This window comes from Myxocyprinus asiaticus, chromosome 45 (genome assembly GCF_019703515.2).
Source record: "Myxocyprinus asiaticus isolate MX2 ecotype Aquarium Trade chromosome 45, UBuf_Myxa_2, whole genome shotgun sequence".
NCBI lineage: Eukaryota > Metazoa > Chordata > Actinopteri > Cypriniformes > Catostomidae > Myxocyprinus > Myxocyprinus asiaticus.
This window is the reverse complement of record NC_059388.1, coordinates 8834569-8856654: the sequence shown is the minus strand read 5'-3', so window position 1 is coordinate 8856654 and position 22086 is coordinate 8834569. Positions and strand designations below refer to the sequence as shown.

The window sequence follows — 22086 nt, the reverse complement described above, 5'->3', positions numbered from 1 at the left end:
ACAATTTTCAGTGTAAAAATCCCCCAGACTTACATTAAAGGAGAGACTAAAGACATATCTAGGAACCAAAATATTATAGATACTTGGGGGTGGAATCTACTAACTAGGGCCAGTAAGCAACCACCTAGAAACTACCCAGAACACCCTAGCAACCTCCTAGAAACCACATAGCAATGATCTAAACACACTTAGAACACCGTAGTAAATCCATAGCAATGTGCAAGCACCACTCCCATTTTCCTGTAAAAATCTAGTTTTACAGATATAACTGTGTATATATAATATACAGTTGTGGTCATGGATCAAGTTTACTTGCTACTAACAAATCTGATTCAATGAATTGATGGCACTAACTTGGCAAACTTGTACCTCAAAAGTACTCATTTTATCAACCCAGATTGAACACAATTTATTCTAACACAAAACTATTTTAATTCTGTTTGTTTTGATTTTGTGTAGCAGTTGGCAATCTGATTGCCGCTTGCAGTTTTTGTTTTTGCCAGTTTTGTGCAATGAGCATCAGATGGTCAGTAAGCGATCTGTGGCCATTCTGTCTTAAACTAATGTCTTTCAGATTCTGCTGAAACCTTTGAATACATTTTACAACACAAAAGTAGAGGAATCGTCCCGGTTACTTTCGTAACCTCCGTTCCCTGATGGAGGGAACAAGACATTGTGTCGATGTAGTGACACTAGGGGTCGCCTTTGGGAGCCCCAGACACCTCTGATCTTTGAGAAAAGGCCAATGGGAATTGGCGAGTGGAATTTGCATGCCACTCCCCTGGACATACGGGTATAAAAGGAGCTGGCTCGCAACCACTCATTCAGGTTTTGTGCTGAGGAGCCGAGACAAGGTCCCAATCATTTCAGTGGGTAGTTCAGTGTTGTGGCAGGAGGGACACAACGTCTCGTTCCCTCCATCAGGGAACGGAGGTTACGAAATAACCAGGACGTTCCCTATCTGTCACTCACTCCACATTGTGTTGATGTAGTGACACTAGTGGTCCCTATACGAAACGCCACAACTAGCTGAACTGTGTTACATGGACTGGCGGTGCGAGATGGGCAGACCATTGCGTGCCTCGTAGCCAGCACACCTGGCCCTCATGTAACCTCCCCCAATGCTCCTACGAATGTCGTACGGTCCCCTGCACCTCGGGGACAAGTTGACTGCACAAAAAATGGGGACAGGCTGCCCCAGCCGTGGCCTCTACTCTATCGACTCCAAATCAGTCTCCACTCTCCCCTGAGCGTGACCTGCTGTGACAGTGTGTCCGCTGCGCTGTGAGGTCACCTGGGATGTGAGTTGCTCGCAACGACTTGAGTCGCTGCTGACTCCAGAGGAGGAGATGGTGGGCGAGTTGCGACATGCGATGGGAGTGCAAGCCGCCTTGGCGGTTGATGTATGCTACCGTCACCGTGCTTGCCCTGGATCAACGGCTGAAGCCTGCGCAGGGCGAGCAACACTGCCAGCAACTCGAGGCAGTTGATATGCCAATGTAGTCGCGGCCCTGTCCAGGAGCCAGCGGCTGTGTGCCCGTTGCACACGGTGCCCCAGCCTGACTTGGAGGCATCTGTCATGATGATGACTCGCCTAGAGACCTGCTCTAGGGGAACCCCTTCCCGTAGAAATGCCAGGTCCGTCTAAGGGCTGAACAAGCGGTGACAGATCAGCGTGATGATTACGCAATGTGCCCCGTGGTGCCATGCCCATCTCGGGACTCGAGTCTGAAGCCAGTGCTGAAGCGGTCTCATATGCATCAGCCCGAGCGGCGTGACCGCTTCCGAGGACGCCATATGCCCCAGGAGCCTCTGAAATTGCTTCAGTGTGACCGCCGTTCTACGCCTGAACGATTTCAGGCAGTTCATCACTGACTGCGCGAGCTCACTCGTGAGGCGTGCCATCATTGAGACTGAGTCTAACGCCAACCCGAGAAAAGAGATGCTCTGAACCGGGGAGAGCTTGCTCTTTTCCCAGTTGACCCAAAGCCTGGCGGATGTTTCGGGGGATGTTTCGGCGAATGCATGCGGCGAAATCAAAAGAAAAGGAAACAAAAGATTCTCGCAGTGAAGACATGACCCGTCCACGAATGCTGTCTCCGCATGGGCAGTGCCCAATCACGTAAAACAGCGATTGTGGCCGTCGGAAACGGAGAGGTAAAGACCGCAACCAGGAATTAAACACAAATGGAAAGTCATCTTTAAAAAGACACTCTCTGTGAGTGCCACTCTTTTAGAAGGAAAAATATACTCTTTTAGTAGAAGAATATACTCTTTTAGCTGCTGGAGCGCCCAGGGCCGTTCTCTGTACTCCACCGGTGCATGAGGGGGAGAAACCGCTATAATGCGGCGTAAATCCAAAGAGCTTTCGAGGATAATAGATCGGCAGAGTAATTCAGCTCACCGATTACAACCGCTCAGCTCCGAAGAGAAAATCTGAACGAGTGCTTGCGAGCCAGCTCCTTTTATACCCTTATGTCCGGGAGAGTGGCATGCAAATTCCACTCGCCAATTCCCATTGGCCTTTTCTCAAAGATCAGAGGTGTTTGGGGCTCCCAAGGGTGACCCCTAGTGTCACTACATCGACACAATGTTGAGTGAGTGACAGATAGGGAACTATGGTGCTTAGCCAAATCACCTAACAGATGTGTAATATGTCCACACATCCTGTGTGAATATATAAAATGGTGAAATGTACATATAACACTGGGCCTCACTACCCTCATCTCTTTACACAGATGTTTTGTTTCACCAACAAGTGTAATCTTGTCCCCAAATACATCATGACACAGGTGTGAGGGATCTGTGCCCAAAAAAGCACACACGTTTTCTTAGCTATCTAAATAGGGACATACCATAGACTTCACGTGAAGCACATAGGAGACTGGACTACTGATTTCAATAGTGTTCGATGTTATGTTACTAAAGTTACTATGAGTTCATACAGAGGTGTTAAAGTTCATGCAACGTCCGAGCACTTGGGCCCTATAATCATGTTTGTGGCCCTGAGTCGAGTGAGGGTCACTGTTTGTGTTGGTGTGGTTGTTTGAAGAGGAAATACTACACGGTTCTCAGATCTGCATCTTTAAGTTCAGTTCTTTAGAACTTTGTTCACCCACATGGTGCAGTTAAATGGATGGACACCAAGTAAACTGCGCCATAAACAAAAACCAAACCACTTCAATGAAGTTTCAGCCACATCAATGGACGTTTTTACAAATAAATGTAATCACATATCAGTGTGTAGCCTAACCCTTTAAGAGAGCAATTTGCAGTAATACAAACTATAAATTGACAAATGGGGCCATTACGGGTGAAAAAGAATGAAGTAAAATGTTTAGGCACTTCAAAGATGTGTCAATATGAGATAAAAGCCGACTTTACGGTTCCCCTGAATAGTGTAATTGCAGTTTTTTCTTTGTGGTTGTTCTGAGTGAGGTAGTCAGTGAGTCAGTGAATGAGTGGGTACTGATGAATATGGATGAACACAGTATTTTGCCATCACTGGATGTATCAAGCTGTTCTCAGAGTCTCTTTTACAGTAGGATTTACTTGGAAGTGTTATGCAGTTGTCAGTGGTTCAGCAGTGTTTGGTGTTGATGGTTTTTAAATGTGTGTCTGACGTATGGATTTAAAACTGCAATTCTGTTGAAAGATCAGAAAAAAAGGCTTAATTTAAGGAGTATATGTAAGATTTTTAACTTTATCAAATTAAACTTTAGCATTCAGTTTGTTTTATATTTGTATGTATAGTGCCTAATAATGCATTGGCAATAAACACTTGTACATGAAAATGTAAAGAATATTTTGTCAATAATCGGCTTAAAAAAATATCGCAATATCCGATTATATCATCAACCCCCCTGCCAAGGGACATTGAATATTTTTGCTTTATTGATTTTAAGAATTTAATTCATTTATTGAAACAGGAAAAACTTAAAAGATATTTCTAAATTCAAATTGCACTTTAAACAAAAGGAAAAAATAAATAACTAAGTGATCAAAAAATCGTATGTAACCACCTTCCCAAATCCAAACATTTACTGTCTCCAACGGCCTCATTTGCCATCACGCAAGTATTTGTCTATGACAACAGGTAATAATAGCCTAAAAATTAAGAACTAAAGACAATTATAAATGTAAAGATGATAATAATAATAATAATAATAATAATAATAATAATATAAAAAATTAATAAATAAACCATTACCAATAGAAAGTTATACAGCCTTATTCCAAAGTGGATTAAATTAATTATTTTCCTCAAAATTCTACAAACAATACCCCATAATGACAACGTGAAAGAAGTTTGTTTGAAATCTTTGCAAATTTATTACAAATAAAAAATAAAAAAAATAAAATAAAAAAATCACACGTACATAAGTATTCACAGCCTTTGCCATGACACTCAAAATTGAGCTCAGGTGCATCCTGTTTCCACTGATCATCCTTGACCTGTGGTAAATTCAGTTGATTGGACATGATTTGGAAAGGCACACACCTGTCTATATAAGGTCCCACAGTTAACAGTGCATGTCAGAGCACAAACCAAGCCATGAAGTCCAAGGAATTGTCTGTAGACCTCTGAGACAGGATTGTATCGAGGCACAGATCTGGGGAAGGGTACAGAAAAATGTCTGCAGCATTGAAGGTCCCAATGAGCACAGTGGCCTCCATCCGTAAATGGAAGATGTTTGGAACCACCAGGACTCTTCCTAGAGCTGGCCGCCCAGCCAAACTGAACGATCGGGGGAGAAGGGCCTTAGTCAGGGAGGTGACCAAGAACCCGATGGTCACCCTGACAGAGCTCCAGTGTTTCTCTGTGGAGAGAGGAGAAACTTCCAGAAGAACAACCACCTCTGCAGCACTCCACCAATCAGGCCTGTATGATAGAGTGTCCAGACGGAAGCCACTCCTCAGTAAAAGGCACATGACAGCCCTCCTGGAGTTTGCCAAAAGGCACCTGAAGGACTCTCAGACCATGAGAAACAAAGATTGAACTCTTTGGTCTGAATGGCAAGTGTCATGTCTGGAGGGAACCAGGCACCGCTTATCACCTGGCCAATACCATTCCTACAGTGAAGCATGGTGGTGGCAGCATCACGCTGTGGGGATGTTTTTCAGTGGCAGGAACTGGGAGACTAGTCAGGATCGAGGGAAATGCAGCAATGTACAGAGACATCCTTGATGAAAACCTGCTCCAGAGCACTCTGGACCTAAGACAGGGGCGAAGGTTCATCTTCCAACAGGACAACAACCCTAAGCACATAGCCAAGATAACAAAGGAGTGGCTACGTCTTTGAGTGGCCCAGCCAGAGCCCAGACTTGAACCCAATTGAACATCTCTGGAGAGATTCGAAAATGGCTGTGCACCGACGCTCTCCATCCAACCTGATGTAGCTTAAGAGGTCCTGCAAAGAAGAATAGGAGAAACTGCCCAAAAATAGGTGTGCCAAGGTTGTAGCATCATACTCAAAAAGACTTGAGGCTGTAATTGGTGCCAAAGGTGCTTCAACAAAATATTGAGCAAAGGCTGTGAATACTTATGTACATGTGATTTTTTTTTTTCAAACAAACTTCTTTCACGTTGTCATTATGGGGTATTGTTTGTAGAATTTTGAGGGAAATAATGAATTTAGTCCATTTTGGAATAAGGCTGTAACATAACAAAATGTGGAAAAAGTGAAGCGCTGTGAATACTTTCTGGATGCACTGTAGTACAACAGCACACTATACATCAAAATCAGGATACATCAATTTAAATGTATATATAAATGCAACAATTAAACATTCAAGTTGGAAATGGTATTTTATTCACTGTATTTTTGTGTTCATATGTGTTCAGGTTGTGGGACGTGTGTTACTGCTGCAGTTGATCGATTACCTGACCAGCCATTACCTGAGCGACCCTCTGGTGACCCGTATGTTGAACAGCAGCCGTGTACACATCCTGCCATCCATGAACCCAGATGGCTTTGAGTCCTCTGCACGTGACTGCATGTATACAATAGGCCGGTGAGTGTGTGTGTGTGTGTGTGTGTGTGTGTGTGTGTGTGTGTGTGTGCTAAAGCAGCATAAAGCACAGGATGACACAGTCATACAATTGTCATACAAGTGGTGCTTTCCAGTGGGTGATTTCGCTTAGTGGATCTTTTTTTACATGAAGTCTACTTCAGGGAAGGTACTTTGAAACTGTAATTCGTAACTTAAAGTAGTTAAACGACAGTCAAACTACTCTTTTAAAAAAGTAGTTAGATACACTACAATCTAAAAAAAAAAAAAAAAAAAAAAAAAAGTTAACCACATTGACGCTATTTAAAGAAGAAAATATTTTTAGTTGGGCTGTCAACTAAAAATTTAGATTAAAAATCGATAAATTTGTATCTAATTAATTACATGATATGCCGATTAATTAATCAGATTTATTGCAAACATACATATTTGCTGAGAAAGGCCCTCACATAACAATAATTCAATATATATAATGATTAAATAATTATAAATAGTTATATTTAAATAATTATAGATATAATATAGAGATAATAATTCAGATAATTAGAATGCATCACATTATTGTGGCAGACGAGTAAAACAATACAAAAAGTGGCTTTAAAATGCAATCTATTGTGTATTTACATATAATTAAACATAAGCCTATCACTGACCTACAGTCCACAGCATCAGTTTTGCAATTGAATTCATGAATGTGCCCAAGAAAGATTTATTAAAAGGACATTTCCACGGACGATTCCATGTACATATACGTCTGACAGATGCTTTTGGAGCATATCAATTTGGATGCATCACGTCATAAACACAGTTTTGAGTTTTTAAGTCACTGTGTCAAGTTAAACTAAGTTTAAAACTTAGAAAAACACATCTCAAAATCCTTGCATTGCGGAATTACACTTTCACACATCTTGTGCTGTCGCTAGTGTCAAGCAAGCCTGAGTGTGGTTTGTTCTCTGTAGAGCAGCACATTGCCTATTCAGCTGGAGTTTTGCTCACTACCCACTGCTGAAAGCAGGTGGTACTTAAAGCTTGAATTGCTCCCATGGTAGGAATATTTCTTATTATGGTCCAGATACAGGATTAATTGCATTAATGTTTTTAACACGTTATTCTTTATATAATTAATCACACTGAATTAATGCGTTAAATTGACAACCCTAATTTTTTGCTATATAACAGTCGGATGATTCTGCAATCAGAATTCAGTAATATCACCTGATAGACAGTCGGGGTATATGCAATTAAGGTAACATTCCCTTACGAAAATGAACCACTGCAGTATCACTACAGTAACCATAGTTTTACCATGGTATTTTTTGTAAAACTGTAGTACCCTTAAAATTAAGCATGGTTACTACAGTCATGGCTACTACAATAGTAAACCATTCTGGTTACAACTGTAACCTTGGTTTCATGAAAGGAGGGATTGAGACGCTGCGTCAGTAGCTTCTCTCGATCCCTTAGCAGTGAGAAATCAGTAGTGCGCCAAGCGTACGCAGCATTTAATTCCCTTCTTTCAGAGAATCAAGGTTACAGTCGTAACCAGAACATTCTCTTTCAAGTCGGTCGCTTCGACGCTGTGTCACTAGCTGACACTGTGGGAAATGTATACCATTACATCGTGCTACTGATTCACATGCATGAGACAATGCCTTTAACCAGTAGGGTAGTTGAAAAAACATTGACAATGTCTCCCCTTCATATTGAACGATAGGAAGGTAAAGAGAGGAACCTTAATAACCACTTGTGGTTTGGAAGTATAACAATGACACTAGCCATACAGGTAGTGATATATTGTTTTAAAATTCTCATCCACACCATAGTGGGGGAAGAGAGAAACAGAATGGTCACTGACCAACAACATAATTTAATGCCACTAGATAACAGGGTAGTGAGACATTAAATACATTACTCTTCATACTAGAAAGAGTTAAAGAATGACATGATCATGAGACCAACAGTTATTACACAATGACTCTAGCCATCAGAGTAATGAACACTGAAAAATCAACCCTCCTTTGCAGTGAATATCTGGGAAGAGAGGGAAGAAACATCCAAGTAATAAAACCTGGCAAAGGTGTTATGGGAAGCCCTGCCTGCAGCCAGACAGATGTCCTCTAATGAGATGACTAGGAGGAGGCCAAGCTCCTGCTGGAATGAGACTTAACACCCATGGGACACTGTACGCCTTGCGAATCGCAAGCGAGCACAAAGGTGTCAACAGCCCTGTAAGGAAGTCTTTGCTTGGAGATGGCCAAACCCTTTGTTCAGCCTCTAAAGCAGACAGTGAGATGTCAGCCTGAATTGACTCATACAGTCAATATTCAAGTGTAGCACCCTCGCATGGCAGAGCATGTGCAGTCTCTTTGCCTCACCCGACTCAGAGTAGGAGAGAAAGCTTTTAAGGTAACTACATTAGCCCTAAAGGGAGTGGCCCAAACCTTGGGCATATAACTTTCCCTAGGCTTGAGAACAGCTTTTGACAAGCCTGATCCAAACTCTAACAGTTTCCCACAGGATTTTGTGAGACTGTGGTGGGTGGACCTGGGACCCTCTAGGGGGGCCCGGGGGCATGCTCCCCTGAAAATCTGGGTCAAGGCCAGTCGAAAATGTTGTACATTTTGAAGTTAAATGTTGCACTCTGAGAGCAAAATTAAGAGGCTAGATCTATGAAGAACATTGTTTTCTTGTAAAAATGTTGTGCTCTAATAGTAATGTAATCATAAACACATTGTTTGTATAGATATGAATGGTGATGACACACTCACAAAGCATGGTAAACGAGACAGAGTTAAAACAGTAGCGTTACTTCAACTTTGATTAGTTAACATTACAAATAGCCTAACATTACAAAATGTTACAAAACATTACAAAACTTGCTCCTCAGATGGTAAAAATAGCTACGTTGTCAGAGCCGATGGTAATAACACTAACGTTAGATAATTAGCTAATGTTAGCTAGCTAGATATAACGTTACATATGTTATACATTGTTTTTCACGACAAACAGCCGGATATGTCAGTTGACATAAGTGAGGAGACTGACAGCTAAAGTCATTAGCTAACGTTAATTAAATTAGCTAAAGTTAAATTAATGTTAATTATCAATGATAATTTCTGCAGTAATGTTATCTGTTTGCTGTCATACATTGATAATGATAAAGTTGTGTTTGGACTAGTGGATAACTGCTGTGGATACTGTAACGTTAGTTAATGTTACTTACCTCAAGTGATGTTGTGTCCTCAAAATGCCTTGGTGTCTCAGATGCAGCCAGGTGGTTCCAGTGCATGTGTGTGTGTGTGTGAGCATCTCAGGGGGTTGGGTCTGACTGACTGGGAGTGAGCAATGCTTTGCTGAAGCAACGGCGCAAAACGCAATGTTAGAGATCTTTTATGTTATTATGAGAAATGTAAAAATATTTTTGGTTCATTATGAAACTGTGGCGGGCCACCACAGTCTTGGTAATTAATGGGAAACACTGCTCTAAGCAAGAGTCATTGACTGATAAGGCCTGAAGATCCCAAATACGTTTGACTGAAGCAAAGCGAGTTACAGCGCGGTCTTCGGAGAGATTACGCGCAAGCTTACTGCATCAAGTGGCTCAAATGGGGAACCCGTAAGTACATCCAGAACTAGCGCCAAATACCAGACCAGGACAGTAGCGGGCGAGAGGGTCTCAGCCGTCTTGCTCCTCACAGGAAATTACTGACCAAAGGGTGTTTGTCCACAGACAAATGATCCAAAGGGGTCAAGGCCAGTCGATATGGCAGCTACATACACTTCGAACGTGAATGAATCTCCCTGCATCCATGCACTCTTGCAAAAAGCGAAGGACAGTCTGTACAGGGCAAAGCTCTGGGTCTTCTCCACGGAGGAACACCAGTCAGCAAAAAGTCACCATTTTAAGGCATACAACAGCCTCTTAGAGGGGGCCCTCGCCTGTAGTATGGTGTTGAGCACCGGCTGCAACAACCCTTGTGTCTTAGATAAGCCCTGTTCAGGGGCCAAATGCGAAGTTTCCACTTCGGTTGGGGATGCATCCAACAGCTCTACTAGCTCTGGGAACCAAAGGCTGTTGGCCCACTGCGGTGCAACCAACAACACCGTTTCCCTGTCTTCCCAAACCTTGCACAGCACTTGGTTTAGCAAGTGGACAAGAGGGAACACATATTCCTTGTCCATAGCCAGGGCACCAATGCCCAGTGCCCAGAGTCCAGTATTTGTCCAAGGCGACAACTATCTGGCCACTTGGCCCGGCGAAAGACTTGTCTTAAGAGAACAAGGCATTTTTATTTTTTTTTAAATTGCGAGTGTGTCTACATAGCGGCACCTCACAAGGAGACATAAGCGACTGCCTCAACACATATGAGGCATTCTCATGTTGCCCAATTGACTATGAGGCCCAAATGCATGAGCAACAGATCCCTGTGCTTGCATGCTTGTTCCTCTGATTGTGCTGAAGAGCAACCAGTCATCAAGGTAAATCTGCACATGGATCCCACACAGCCTTAGCTTAGCCAGGTGTAGGGAGCCAGGGACAAGCCGAAGGAAAGGACCTTGAACTGAGATGCCACTGTGGAAAGGCTATACTGTTGTAAAAAACAGCTAAGCTACTGTCACGCTACTGAAACATGTAGTTACGTTAGTATCTTTATGTTAGTACTTTTAGTTAATTACTCCGCAACACTGGTCCACTTACAATGTTACTCAAGGTTTTTTTTGCACCAAAATTTAGGTAATTTAGGTTCAAGTTATTATTTTGCAAACTCTCTCAGACAGTCTGTTTTTGTTACTGCACCTTTAAGACTTCTATATGTAAATGACTTCTGACTTCTGACTCTCATTATTTAACTTTTTCACATGTGAAATAAATAACAGTGACTATAGGTTGCGTGTTTGCAGTCTGTCTGTTGCTGCCCCATCATTCAACGAGTCTCTTTGCAAAGCCTGCATTACATTGTCACTGGTTAACAAAATCCATGCTGAAATGGGCTGCATAACTATTTTTTTCAAGGGCTCTTCAAAGCATGAAATATACTAATATTTGCTGTCTTTGTGAAAGTTGCAGTATGTCTACATTATTTGTGCTGAATCAAATGCAGTTTTTTACTGATCAGTTTATTCTCAAGTTGTAGGGGTCTGTAGCCTCATGCCTCAGAGGAGATGTTTAGATCACCCTTTTCCCACAAATCACCCAAAACTGTGCTGATAAGCAGCATGCAAAGGCTCTAAACACACGTTTTATCTGGCATGCAGAATCTCACTCACGGGCAAAGATAAACATCCATTATAGCAAACTCAAAACTATGTGACCCACAGACTCAGAAACAGTGGTATATAGCTTTCCTGAAGAAAAGGGGGTCTCATGAGCCTAAAGTAAAGAAAACGAGACACTCAAGACAAAAAAGGAAACATTTCATTGGCCTGTTACCATGACTGACTGATAAACAAAAGTCCACCCATGTGGAAAAATGGTGAGTCTGTTCAAATTTGCATTCAGAAGACATATTAAAAAAGCCCTATCAGGATCATTAAGTTTAATTTATCCTGTAGATTCACAAACTGTGACAATAGTGCTTTTGAGCAGACAGTACCAGCCTAACAACACAATGCCATACAATCACTTGGGTGTCTTCTGATTTCAGCAATACCTATCAAAGAAAAGTCAATACCCAACATTGTCCTTTTTTCGTTTAAAGAAAGTAGATGCTTCAGTGGAGATGTACTGTATCATATACAGTACAGACAAGTCTTGGAAGTACATGTTGTGAACTATATCTTGAAGGCCTCTGTATGAACAGCAGTAAAACAAATTTAATTAATGAAACTCAAACACTAAAGACAAATAAATATGAATATTCAGTGTTTCCCATTAATTACCTAGACTGTGGCGGCCTGCAGAGAGTGATGTCTAAAGTGAATGTAAACAGCAGAGAATAAAGTGGATTTGTACTAAAATGTCGGACTTGTAAATATAAATGTAAGCTAATAGACCTGCTGCCGTCTAGTGTGTCATTATAATAATCAAACAACCATAACAAGAAAACAAGAAAACACTCACTGCTCTTGAGTGGGTAACTGAAATTTTGGTACTGTGATAATGTATAGCCTTTGTTGTTCTTTATTGCTGCAATAACATGATGAAAAAGTAGATCTCATTCCATAGAAGTGTGAGCACCCCTGTTGTAAATATGGCGATGGAGGCTTTCCTTTATTTGACTACCATTTGGAATGCTCAATTCCCAATGCGCTCTAAATCCTCGTGGTGGCGTAGTGACTTGCCTCAATCCAGGTTGTGGAGGACGGATCTCAGTTTCCTCTGCGTCCGAGGCTGTCAATTCGTGCATCTCATGTGGCTTGTTGAGCGCGTTACCGCGGAGACGTAGTGTGTGTGGAGACTTTATGCTATTCTCCGCGGCATCCACGCACAACTCACCACGCGCCCCACCAAGAGCGAGAACCACACATTATGGCGACCACGAGGAGCTTACCCCATGTGATTTTACCCTCCCTAGCAACCGGGCCAAATTGGTTGCTTAGGAGGCCTGGCTGGAGTCACTCAGCATGCCCTGGATTTGTACTCGCGACTACAGGGGTGGTAGTCAGCCTCTTTACTCGCTGAGCTTGATTTTGTGTTTTGACCATTTGTGAACTGCGTTAAACTCCATCTCGTTAATGCTTTGGGCTCACAAAATCCTGTGGAAAACACTGAATATTTATCAGGTAATAGGCATCAGCTTTTGCCATACAATAACAGTCCGTAGAAACCACGGCTCTAAAAAACACCATAAAAAGCCCATGAAAGTATCATGAAAGTAAGACTTAATACAATATGACAGCTTTGTGTGAGTTACAGAGAGAAATATAAGTCTGAAAATGGCGCTTTGACATCACTGATGCTCCATTTTTTTAATTCTGGACTAGATGCAAGCTTCAAGGGAGGGTAACATTATTAGTAAATAATGATTTCAATTTCTGCCTACTCCTCACACAAAGCTATTGTATGGCTTCAGAGGATTTGGAAAAAAACTTTATATAGCACACGAGTCTTATGGAATATTTTTCAACACAATCACACTGGAAGTCGGCATGTTGCTTCAGTATGTTCCAGTACCCTGGCGTCTGCCACATCATGCCAAGTTACTGACAAACAACATCTCCCATCAGACAGATTTGCATAATTTTAAACATGTTTACCTTCTCCTGTGGCGCGACCGGATGTGCATAGCATCAGCAGCGTGGGACACCCAGGTCCTCGTCCCGTGTTGAAACCAGGAAGTAATCGTGTTCACATAATGAGTGACGACCGCGATGTGGAGGTTCCATTTTCCATCTAACATTACATATTTTCTCCACTAGTGGTTAGGTTTAGGTTTGGGGGTAGAGTTAGTAAAATGTGCATTACTCTTCACTGTATTATACTCATTACAGCAACAACAAAAAACAACTCGCTTTTTGCGCCCCTTTGTGGGAATTTCGCCAGGAAACTGGGGCTCACATGTGCTCTTATGTGAAAAAAAAAATGTCCCGCTTCTGTCACTGGGGCAGGGGCAGATCTACCAGGGTGGCATAGGATGGCAGATTCCACCCTAAGAAAAAGCATTGCCACCCCATCTGCCACCCCAACATAAGTATCCAAATTTATTAAATATAAATATATGTATATTATAGTTGATGTTCACTTTTTTTAGAGGCTTTTTCATGTCAAATTGCCTAAATTCTCACTGAACGCACAAATGACTACAGACCCATAGCGTGATTGATTACAGCAGCAGCAGCGGCCAATCGCCTACCTACTATTGCAGCACGTGTACAGTGGTTGGGCTCTCGTGGGTTGATGAGCTTATTTTGTCAACAACAATGACCACACGGACAAATAAAAAAGAGATAAAAGATTAATTTCTCAGTTGTTTCAAAGTATTCGCTGAATGATTATTAGATACATCGCCATCAATTATGGGCTGACACGTATGAGATGTGTCCTCACTACTTTTTGAAATAGCTTTCATCAGGTATGTGTATAATCCAAATGAAACATCTCCAGTTCTTGACTAGGAGTTTCTATTTCATCTGTGTGTTTTGACTGGTGATCTGGCACTGGAACGTGTTATTTTGAATGTTATGATAAATGTTTGTTGCGGCTGTTATCAATGTCGTTTAGTTTCAGTAGTTTTTCTGCAGCTCGCACTCTTTTCTATGTCCCCCACTGCGATGACCTTCTTCATACGGTGACGCCGTATTGGTTGTGTGTATGTAAAGAGTGTGTGTGTTGTCTCTTTCTCTCCCTCTCACTTAATCACTTTCAGGTGTGATAACCAGGTGAGCTGATTGTTGATGGGACACACCGGTGCGCAGTGTGTTTCCTCCCTATATAAACTGAGTATTTCATGGCTGGGTTGTGCTATGGGAGATGGTTGTTCGTGAGCTGTGTCATCTCGTTAACGGGCGCTCAGGCGCATATTGACTTTTTTTTTTTCTGGGTTCCTGCTGCTGGTGTGGAGAGTCTGTGGTTGTCGCTGTCTGAATTTCAGTGAATAAATATGTCTGTGTTTCCACTACTCTCGTATCCCCGCATCTGTTATTGCATTTTATTTTTAAAGTGTAACACCCATCCACTGACGTACAGATGCAATCTTGTTTTATTAAAATAAAAAGTTATGTTTGGGCGAATTTGGATACAAAACCTCTAAAGTTATGTTTGGGCGAATTTGGATACAAAACCTCTAAAAACTAAAGACAAAAAGTTACCACTAGATCAATCAGTCATGTTCTTAATTAAAGTGCTGATCTATGTATTCATCTACTGACTAACAAAATCCAAAGACTGATAGTGGCAGATGTAGAGACGAAATAACCATATTATATGAAATATTTGCGTGCTTGAATTGGTCATTAAGAATGACTGTTGATCAAAACAGGTAATTTAAAAGAATCTTTTACTGTGCATAGCATAATTAATATTCATGAGTTTTGCAGCAGTACGAAAATTGTACTCCACAGTACTATTTTCTATGCAGTTTATTTTTCTTTGTTAACTTTGTGTTAATCTTCGCTTTCAAATGACTTATTCCAGCTGTTACAAAGGTAATGGGCCTATAGGACTTTATTAGCAGAATAACATGGGATATGCATGCATTTTCCATCCATGTGTACACTTAACAAAATAAAAAAATTGGTCTGCACAAGGTGGTGACGTTTAGTCCAGATTGCTGGTTCTATGTGTGAAGCTTAGGGACATTTAGAATGTGCAGATATGTTTAATAGACAATGTCTTAGTGCTCTGGAGATATACATTATGTATTTTTCTTTTTTTTATATGTTGCAAAATGGTTACTATATTTATAGACATTTGTAATATGACAGTGACTCCAATTAATGAACTAGTACTTGTTGCAATGAAGCTTGGTACCTTTATCCATAAGAACTACGCATGGGCACTTGCTTTGGTGTTGCCACCCCTCACAGTCTGCATGCCCCATAAAAAAAAATAAAAATGGGGGCAGTGCTTCGAATTAGGGTAAGCACAGACCGAGTTTAGCTCAAGAAATTTCAACCTACTATTTACGAATTTTATGGTGCTTTTGGTGTCCCCCCACCGCCCCTTTTTAGAGCTTCCCATCCTTATTCCTTAAATAGGCCATAGGTCATAAGATCATAGGCCAGTGGCAGTGGACTATTTCACTCAATATCTGTAAGTGCTATGTATTTAAGTATTAAATTGTTCACTTAGCAACAAGTCTTGCTTCATGTAAGGAGCATTATTTGGCCCTGATTTACTAAGATCCCAAACAACGGGTACTAATATGCCTGTGGAATCTATTACAGTAAATTACGTGTGTGCGTCGTGGGCATTTTGTGGGTGATTTACTAAGAAATCTACTTGTGCAAATATGTTGGACACACCTTCCAAAAGGAGGCTTTTGGGTTTGGTAATTGCACCAAATGTACGCTCACTTACAGTACTGCTCTCACTAAATAATAGCATTTTATTTTTATTCAATATGGCATTTATTAATAAAAATACATACTCATTGAACACTGTATTAGGAACACCTGTACATCTACTTATTCTTATTATCTAATCAGCCAATCATGTGGCAGCAGTGTAATTCATAAAATCATGCAGATATGGGTCAGGGGCTCACTTTGCATTGCATTGACTTTTGCATGTATTAGAGGAACGCCTTCAAACCGGCATAAATTGCCAAGACGTGCTTTTTTGCGCATCTGAAAGATGCAGTCCTCAGAAGAGGATGGACATTCATGATTGGACATTAATGGAGTTGCTGCTAATGAAGAGCATTTCAAATCAGTCTTACAAAGTTTTATTTTACTGCCTTAGGATGAGGTAGCTTGCTGGTCTTAGCTGGTTTAAGGTGGTTGAACTGTTCTCCAAAGTTCCCAAAACCCCTCTAAAACCATCAGACCAGTCTGGCCTTAGGCTAATTTCTTGAAGATAGCAGCTGCCTATGTAGACAGTAGACAGTGTGGCAGCTTACTAGATTTTGAAACAGAGTTATCATTCTAGAGGCCCTGTGAGTCAAGCTCAGCCATATGCTGTACTTAATAAGCCCCAAAACATTGGAGAAAAACCAAACCCTGTCTAATACAAAATAAGCCACATCCTTGATTAAAAACCTGTCCTCCTCCTCCTCCAGTCAGAGACCACAGAAGCACTCCTGCTCAGATTGGGCACAATTGAAAACAGCTCTGATCTGGATTTGTTTAAATGGTGGGTAAACTCCGAGAGAGAGAGAGAGACGGAGTAAGAGTGAAAGTGAGAGAGAGGGAGCACTAGAACAGCAGCCATGCAGCTGTGCTTGATGATGATGATGATATTTTTACGTGCTGTCGCTCATACTGTCGTAGCTCTTGCTATGAGCTTCCTGAGAGGTTTGGCAGACTTGCAATAACCACCAATCTCAACCAGCTGAAACAAACATCATAACCGTCACTGCCACTGGCTCTATGACCTATAACTTTCATGTTTTGAGCAATAGGGATGGAAAGCTCCAAAAAGGACAAATAGTACCATAAAAGTAGTCCATATGAATCATGTGCTATTTTCCAAATCCTCTGAAGCCATATCAGTGCTAATCTCGTCAACAAATTTTTTTAACGCAATTACTAGTCAAGAAAAACTGCTAAATTAACCTTTACGAACTGGTTTATTACCTCACTCAAACACATCCTTTTTATACATTAGATAAATCGGCATAGATATATCCACAACATATTTATAAAAAATTTGCTATATGCAATGCAATATCCTTAACTGTCTAAAACATGGAAAATTAAAAACGCATGAAGAATTCAGATTATACTTCATCATATTCATTTTATGCTGTTATTTCATGAACTTGTGTTTTCACGACAAGCACAGTTGCAATTTGTATGTACAGTAGCAGCAAAAAGTATGTGAACTCTTTGTAATTGTTTTCTGCATTAATTGCTCATAAAATGTGATCTCATCTTCATTAAAGTCACAAGTATAGACAAACACACTACAACTACACACAAACAATTATAATCTTTCATACCTTTATTGAACATCCCATTAAACATTAACAGTGCTGTGGAAAAAGTGAATCTCAAGGCTAAAGATGACAAAAAAGCTAATTAGAATCAGGAGTTGGCAAACCTGGCATCCAGTTAATGAAACGAGATTGGAGGTGTGGGTTAGAGCCACTTTAACTTATAAAGTTTGCTATTCACAAGAAGCATCTGCTCACGTGGGTCATGCATAGCAAAAGAGAGATCTCAGAAGACTTAGGATCAAGAATGGTTGCTTTGCATAAAGTGAAAAGGAAAGGGTTACAGTGTTATCATGAAAAGCTCTGATATTAATCTGTCCACAGTTAGACACGTTTTCTATAAATGGAGACAATTAAATACTGTGGCTACTCTCCCTAGAAGTGGCCGTCCAGCCAAGATGACTCAAAGGGCACACCGCAGAATGCTCAACAAGGATAAAAAGAAACCTAGAGTGACAGTTAAAGACTTCTCTAACATCTCTGTTCATGAGTCTACATCGTCGTCTGAGCTGAAGCAGTTCTGTAAGGAATAATGGTCCAAAATTCCTTCTGAACATTGTGCAGGACTAATCCACAGCTATCGGAAAAGCGATTCATTGGGGAAACGGTCTATTTTCAGACGTTGAAGTACTGTGACTATGTTGTGACTATCAAATCCTTGTTGTTGTCAGATTTATGTCAGATACAGCAATAATTTCTCCTTCCAGTTTAGGTAAAGGCAGCTCTTGAGGTTTAAGATGTTATGAGTGACTTGAGTGGATCAAAAGGGTCCATAAATATTTTGGTGTGGTGTTCCATGTTTTCTCAATATGGATAGAAGCACACACACGCAAATCACCGGTCAGTTTGTCACTGGCGCAAATCAAAATCATATGAGATTTCAGTGAAAGTACTATAATTTAATGCCAAACGAACAGCTGGGCCATATGAATTTTTCCGGTGGGCCAGTTTGAGAGCTTTGCAGTGGAATATGTGGCCAGTACATCTTGATTTCATATCATCATTATGTACCATATCACGCACACCCTAAAAATGTCCTGTATGGTGAAGCGTGTTGTTTTTTTTTCTTTTCAAAATATTGTTAAAATAATTTCTCCTCTCCCAGTTTAATGTGCAGAGACAACAGTAAGTAAGCCATTGTTAGGTTTGTTTTCTGAAGGGTGTAAACACTGCGGTTCTGTGGCACTATCAAAATATTAAGTTTGTTTGAACGACCCAACATGTCAACTTGACTCAGCTGACAATTTACATTTATGCATTTGACAGACACTTTTATCCAAAGGGACTTGCAGTGAAAAAGTAAAAAAATATTCAGTATTTTAGTAATTCCATTTGGTGCTGATAGTAGAGCATGATTAACACACTCAAATATGATTGTTACCGATCATTGTTAACGATCAAGATGACATGGAATATGGACCACTTTTATGATACTAATGGTGCTTTTGGTCATTTATTTTGGAGCTTAACAACCCCAGTCCCCATTCATTTTCATTGTATAGAAAAAAATGTCACTTAGGAGCTGTTCACACTTTTTTTTAAGCATCTCGCAATGGAGCACCACATTTTAGATGCTGTGTCAAGTCAAAAAGAACTTTAAAAAGTCTCAATTCTCCTACATTCTGTTCAGTTCATTGCGTCATAGTTTTTTTTTTTAGCGCAGAAACGCATTAGGTCTGAACTGCCCCAGGACATTCTACAAAGTATCTCCTTGTGTGTTCCATGGAAGAAAATCATCAGTGTTGAATAATAAAGTACCCAATTTGCATACTTAAAGTAGCTTGTGAGAAAAATAGTAAAAGAAAAATTATAAGTATTAAAGTAACGTCCTGGTTACTTGTGTAACCTCCATTCCCTGATGGAGGGAACGACACGTTGTGTCGATGCAGTGACACTAGGAGTCACTCTTGGGAGCTCGAGACACCTCTGGTCTTTGATAACAGGCCAATGAAAATTGGTGAGTGGTATTTGCATGCCACTCCCCCGGACATACGGGTATAAAAGGAGCTGGTATGCAACCACTCATTCAGGTTTTATGCTGAGGAGCCGATATAAGGGCCGGCCATTTCAGCATGTAGTTCAGCGTTGTGGCAGGAGGGACACAACTTCTCGTTCCCTCCATCAGGGAACGGAGGTTACACAAGTAACCAGGACATTCCCTATCTGTCACTCACTCGACGTTGTGTCGATGTAGTGACACTAGGGCTCCCTATACGAAACGCCACAATTGGCTGAACTGTGTTATGTGTACTGGCGGTGCGTGGTGGGCAGACTACTGTGTGCCTCATAGCCAATAGGATATTTAAGTGGAAGAATACATCACATGGTCTTTCTAACCATGAGGAGAGTCTTCAAGGTAGATCCTACCCAATGGGGGAGGAGTTACTACAAACATGGAGACTGGGGCAGAGGGGCTCTGCCCACAGGGAAACGAATTAGTGGAAGATATATATCGCATGGGGTTAGCCTTACAGGGAACCGCCACATGCGGAGCACCTACCCCAGAACAGGGCTCTTAGTTAGCACGTGTACTGGGCCGGCAGCGAGTCTCTCCGAAAACTCGACTACCACAGGGGTCAGAGGAAGTCAACCAGGGAACAAAACTTGTGAACACTACTGGGAATTAATGGCGCACGTCTTCAGCTCAAAAGGAGGTGGAAGGCGCTATGTGCAAGCGATATACCCGGCCGGCTATCCCAGGCTTATCCGCTTGTATTGCGTGCCACTACCTGGGATGAAACTGGTTCCACCCGGAGGTTGTAGAACCTTGCAAAGGTGTTGGGTGTTGCCCAGCCTGCTGCTCTGCAAATGTCTGTTAGAGAGGCACCCCTGGCCAGGGCCCAGGAGGCCGCAACACCCCTGGTAGAATGTGCTCGAAGCCCTACTGGGGGTGGCATGTCCTGGGCGTGATATGCCATAGTTATGGCGTCAATGAGCCAGTGGGTGATCCTCTGCTTGGAGACAGCGCTTCCTTTCCGCTGTGCACCAAAGCAGACAAAGAGCTGCTCAGAGATCCTAAAGCTCTGCGTGCGATCCAAATAGATGCGTAAAGTGCGCAACGGACACAGCAACGACAGGGCTGGGTCTGCCTCCTCCTGGGGCAGCGCTTGCAGGTTCATCACCTGGTCCCTAAAAGGGATCATTTCGGGGTCTCAGGATCACGTGAGAGTAGCCCGGACCGAACTCCAGGCACGTTTCGCTGATAGAGAATGCTTGCAGGTCTCCTACCCTCTTGATGGAAGTGAGCGCAGTCAGGAGGGCAGTCTTCAAGGAGAGTGCCTTAAGCTCGGCTGACTGCAAAGGCTCAAACGGGGCTCTCTGTAGACCCTGAAAAACTACAGAGAGGTCCGATGAGGGAACAAGGCGCGGTCTGGGGGGATTCAGCCTCCTGGTGCCTCTTAGGAACCTGATGATTAGGTCGTGCTTCCCTAAGGACTTACTGTCGACTGCGTCGTGGTGTGCTGCTATGGCGGCAATGTACACCTTCAAGGTGGAAGGGAACAGCCTCCCTTCCAACCTCTCCTGCAGGAAGGAAAGCACTGATCCGACTGGTCATCTCTGGGGGTCTTCCCGTCGGGAAGAACACCACTTAGCGAACAGACACCACTTAAGGGCATACAGGCGCCTCATAGAGGGAGCCCTAGCCTGAGTGATCATGTCTACCACCGCAGGTGGTGCCAGATGGTGCCCAATCCCTGAGAATAAGGTCCTTCCTCAGGGGAATTTGCCAGGGGGGCTGTCGCGAGGAGCGTGAGGTCCGAGAACCACGTCTGGGTGGGCCAGTAGGGTGCTACCAGGACAACCTGCTCCTCATGCTCCCTGACCTTGCACAGGGTCTGTGCAAGTAGGCTCACTGGGGGAAATGCATATTTGCGCATGCCTGGTGGCCAGCTGTGTGCTAGCGTGTTTATGCTGAGGGGGGCCTCAGTCAGGGCGTACCAGAGCGGGCAGTGGGGAGGATTCTTGGGAGGCAAACAGGTGCACCTGTGCCTGTCCGAATCGACTCCAAATCAGCTGGACCACCTGAGGGTGGAGTCTCCACTCTCCCCTGAGGGTAACCTGTCGTGACAGCGTGTCCGCTGTAGTGTTGAGGTTGCCCGGGATGTGAGTGGCTCGCAGCGACTTGAAGTGCTGTTGACTCCAGGGGAGGAGACGGCAGGCGAGTTGTGATATACAACGAGAGCGCAGACCGCCTTGGCGGTTGACATATGCTACCATTGCCGTGTTGTCTGTCTGAACTAACACGTGCTTGCCCTGGATCAACGGCCATAACCTCCGCAGGGCGAGCAGAATTGCCAACAACTCGAGGCAGTTGATGTGCCATTGCAGTTGCGGGCCCGTACACAAGTTGGCGGCTGCGTGTCCGTTGTTAACAGCGCCCCAGCCCGTTTTGGAGGCGTCCGTCGTGACCACGACGCGCCTGGAGACCAGTTCTAGGGGAACACCTGCCCGTAGAAACGAAAGGTCTGTCCAAGGGCTGAAAAGACGGTGACGGACCGGCGTGATGACCACACGATGTGTCTCGCAGCACCATACCCAT

At 42.6% G+C, this 22086-nt stretch overlaps 1 protein-coding gene across 1 annotated transcript in view; it reads left to right on the top strand.

Annotated features, from left to right (window-relative positions):
* The window catches only part of LOC127435415 (carboxypeptidase M-like), an 82280-nt gene that overhangs the window by 21450 nt on the left and 38744 nt on the right, over positions 1-22086 (top strand). The window contains exon 4 of the mRNA XM_051688894.1: positions 5846-6015. Within this exon, the coding sequence (XP_051544854.1) occupies positions 5846-6015 (170 nt within the window). The remainder of the gene's footprint in view (positions 1-5845; positions 6016-22086) is intronic.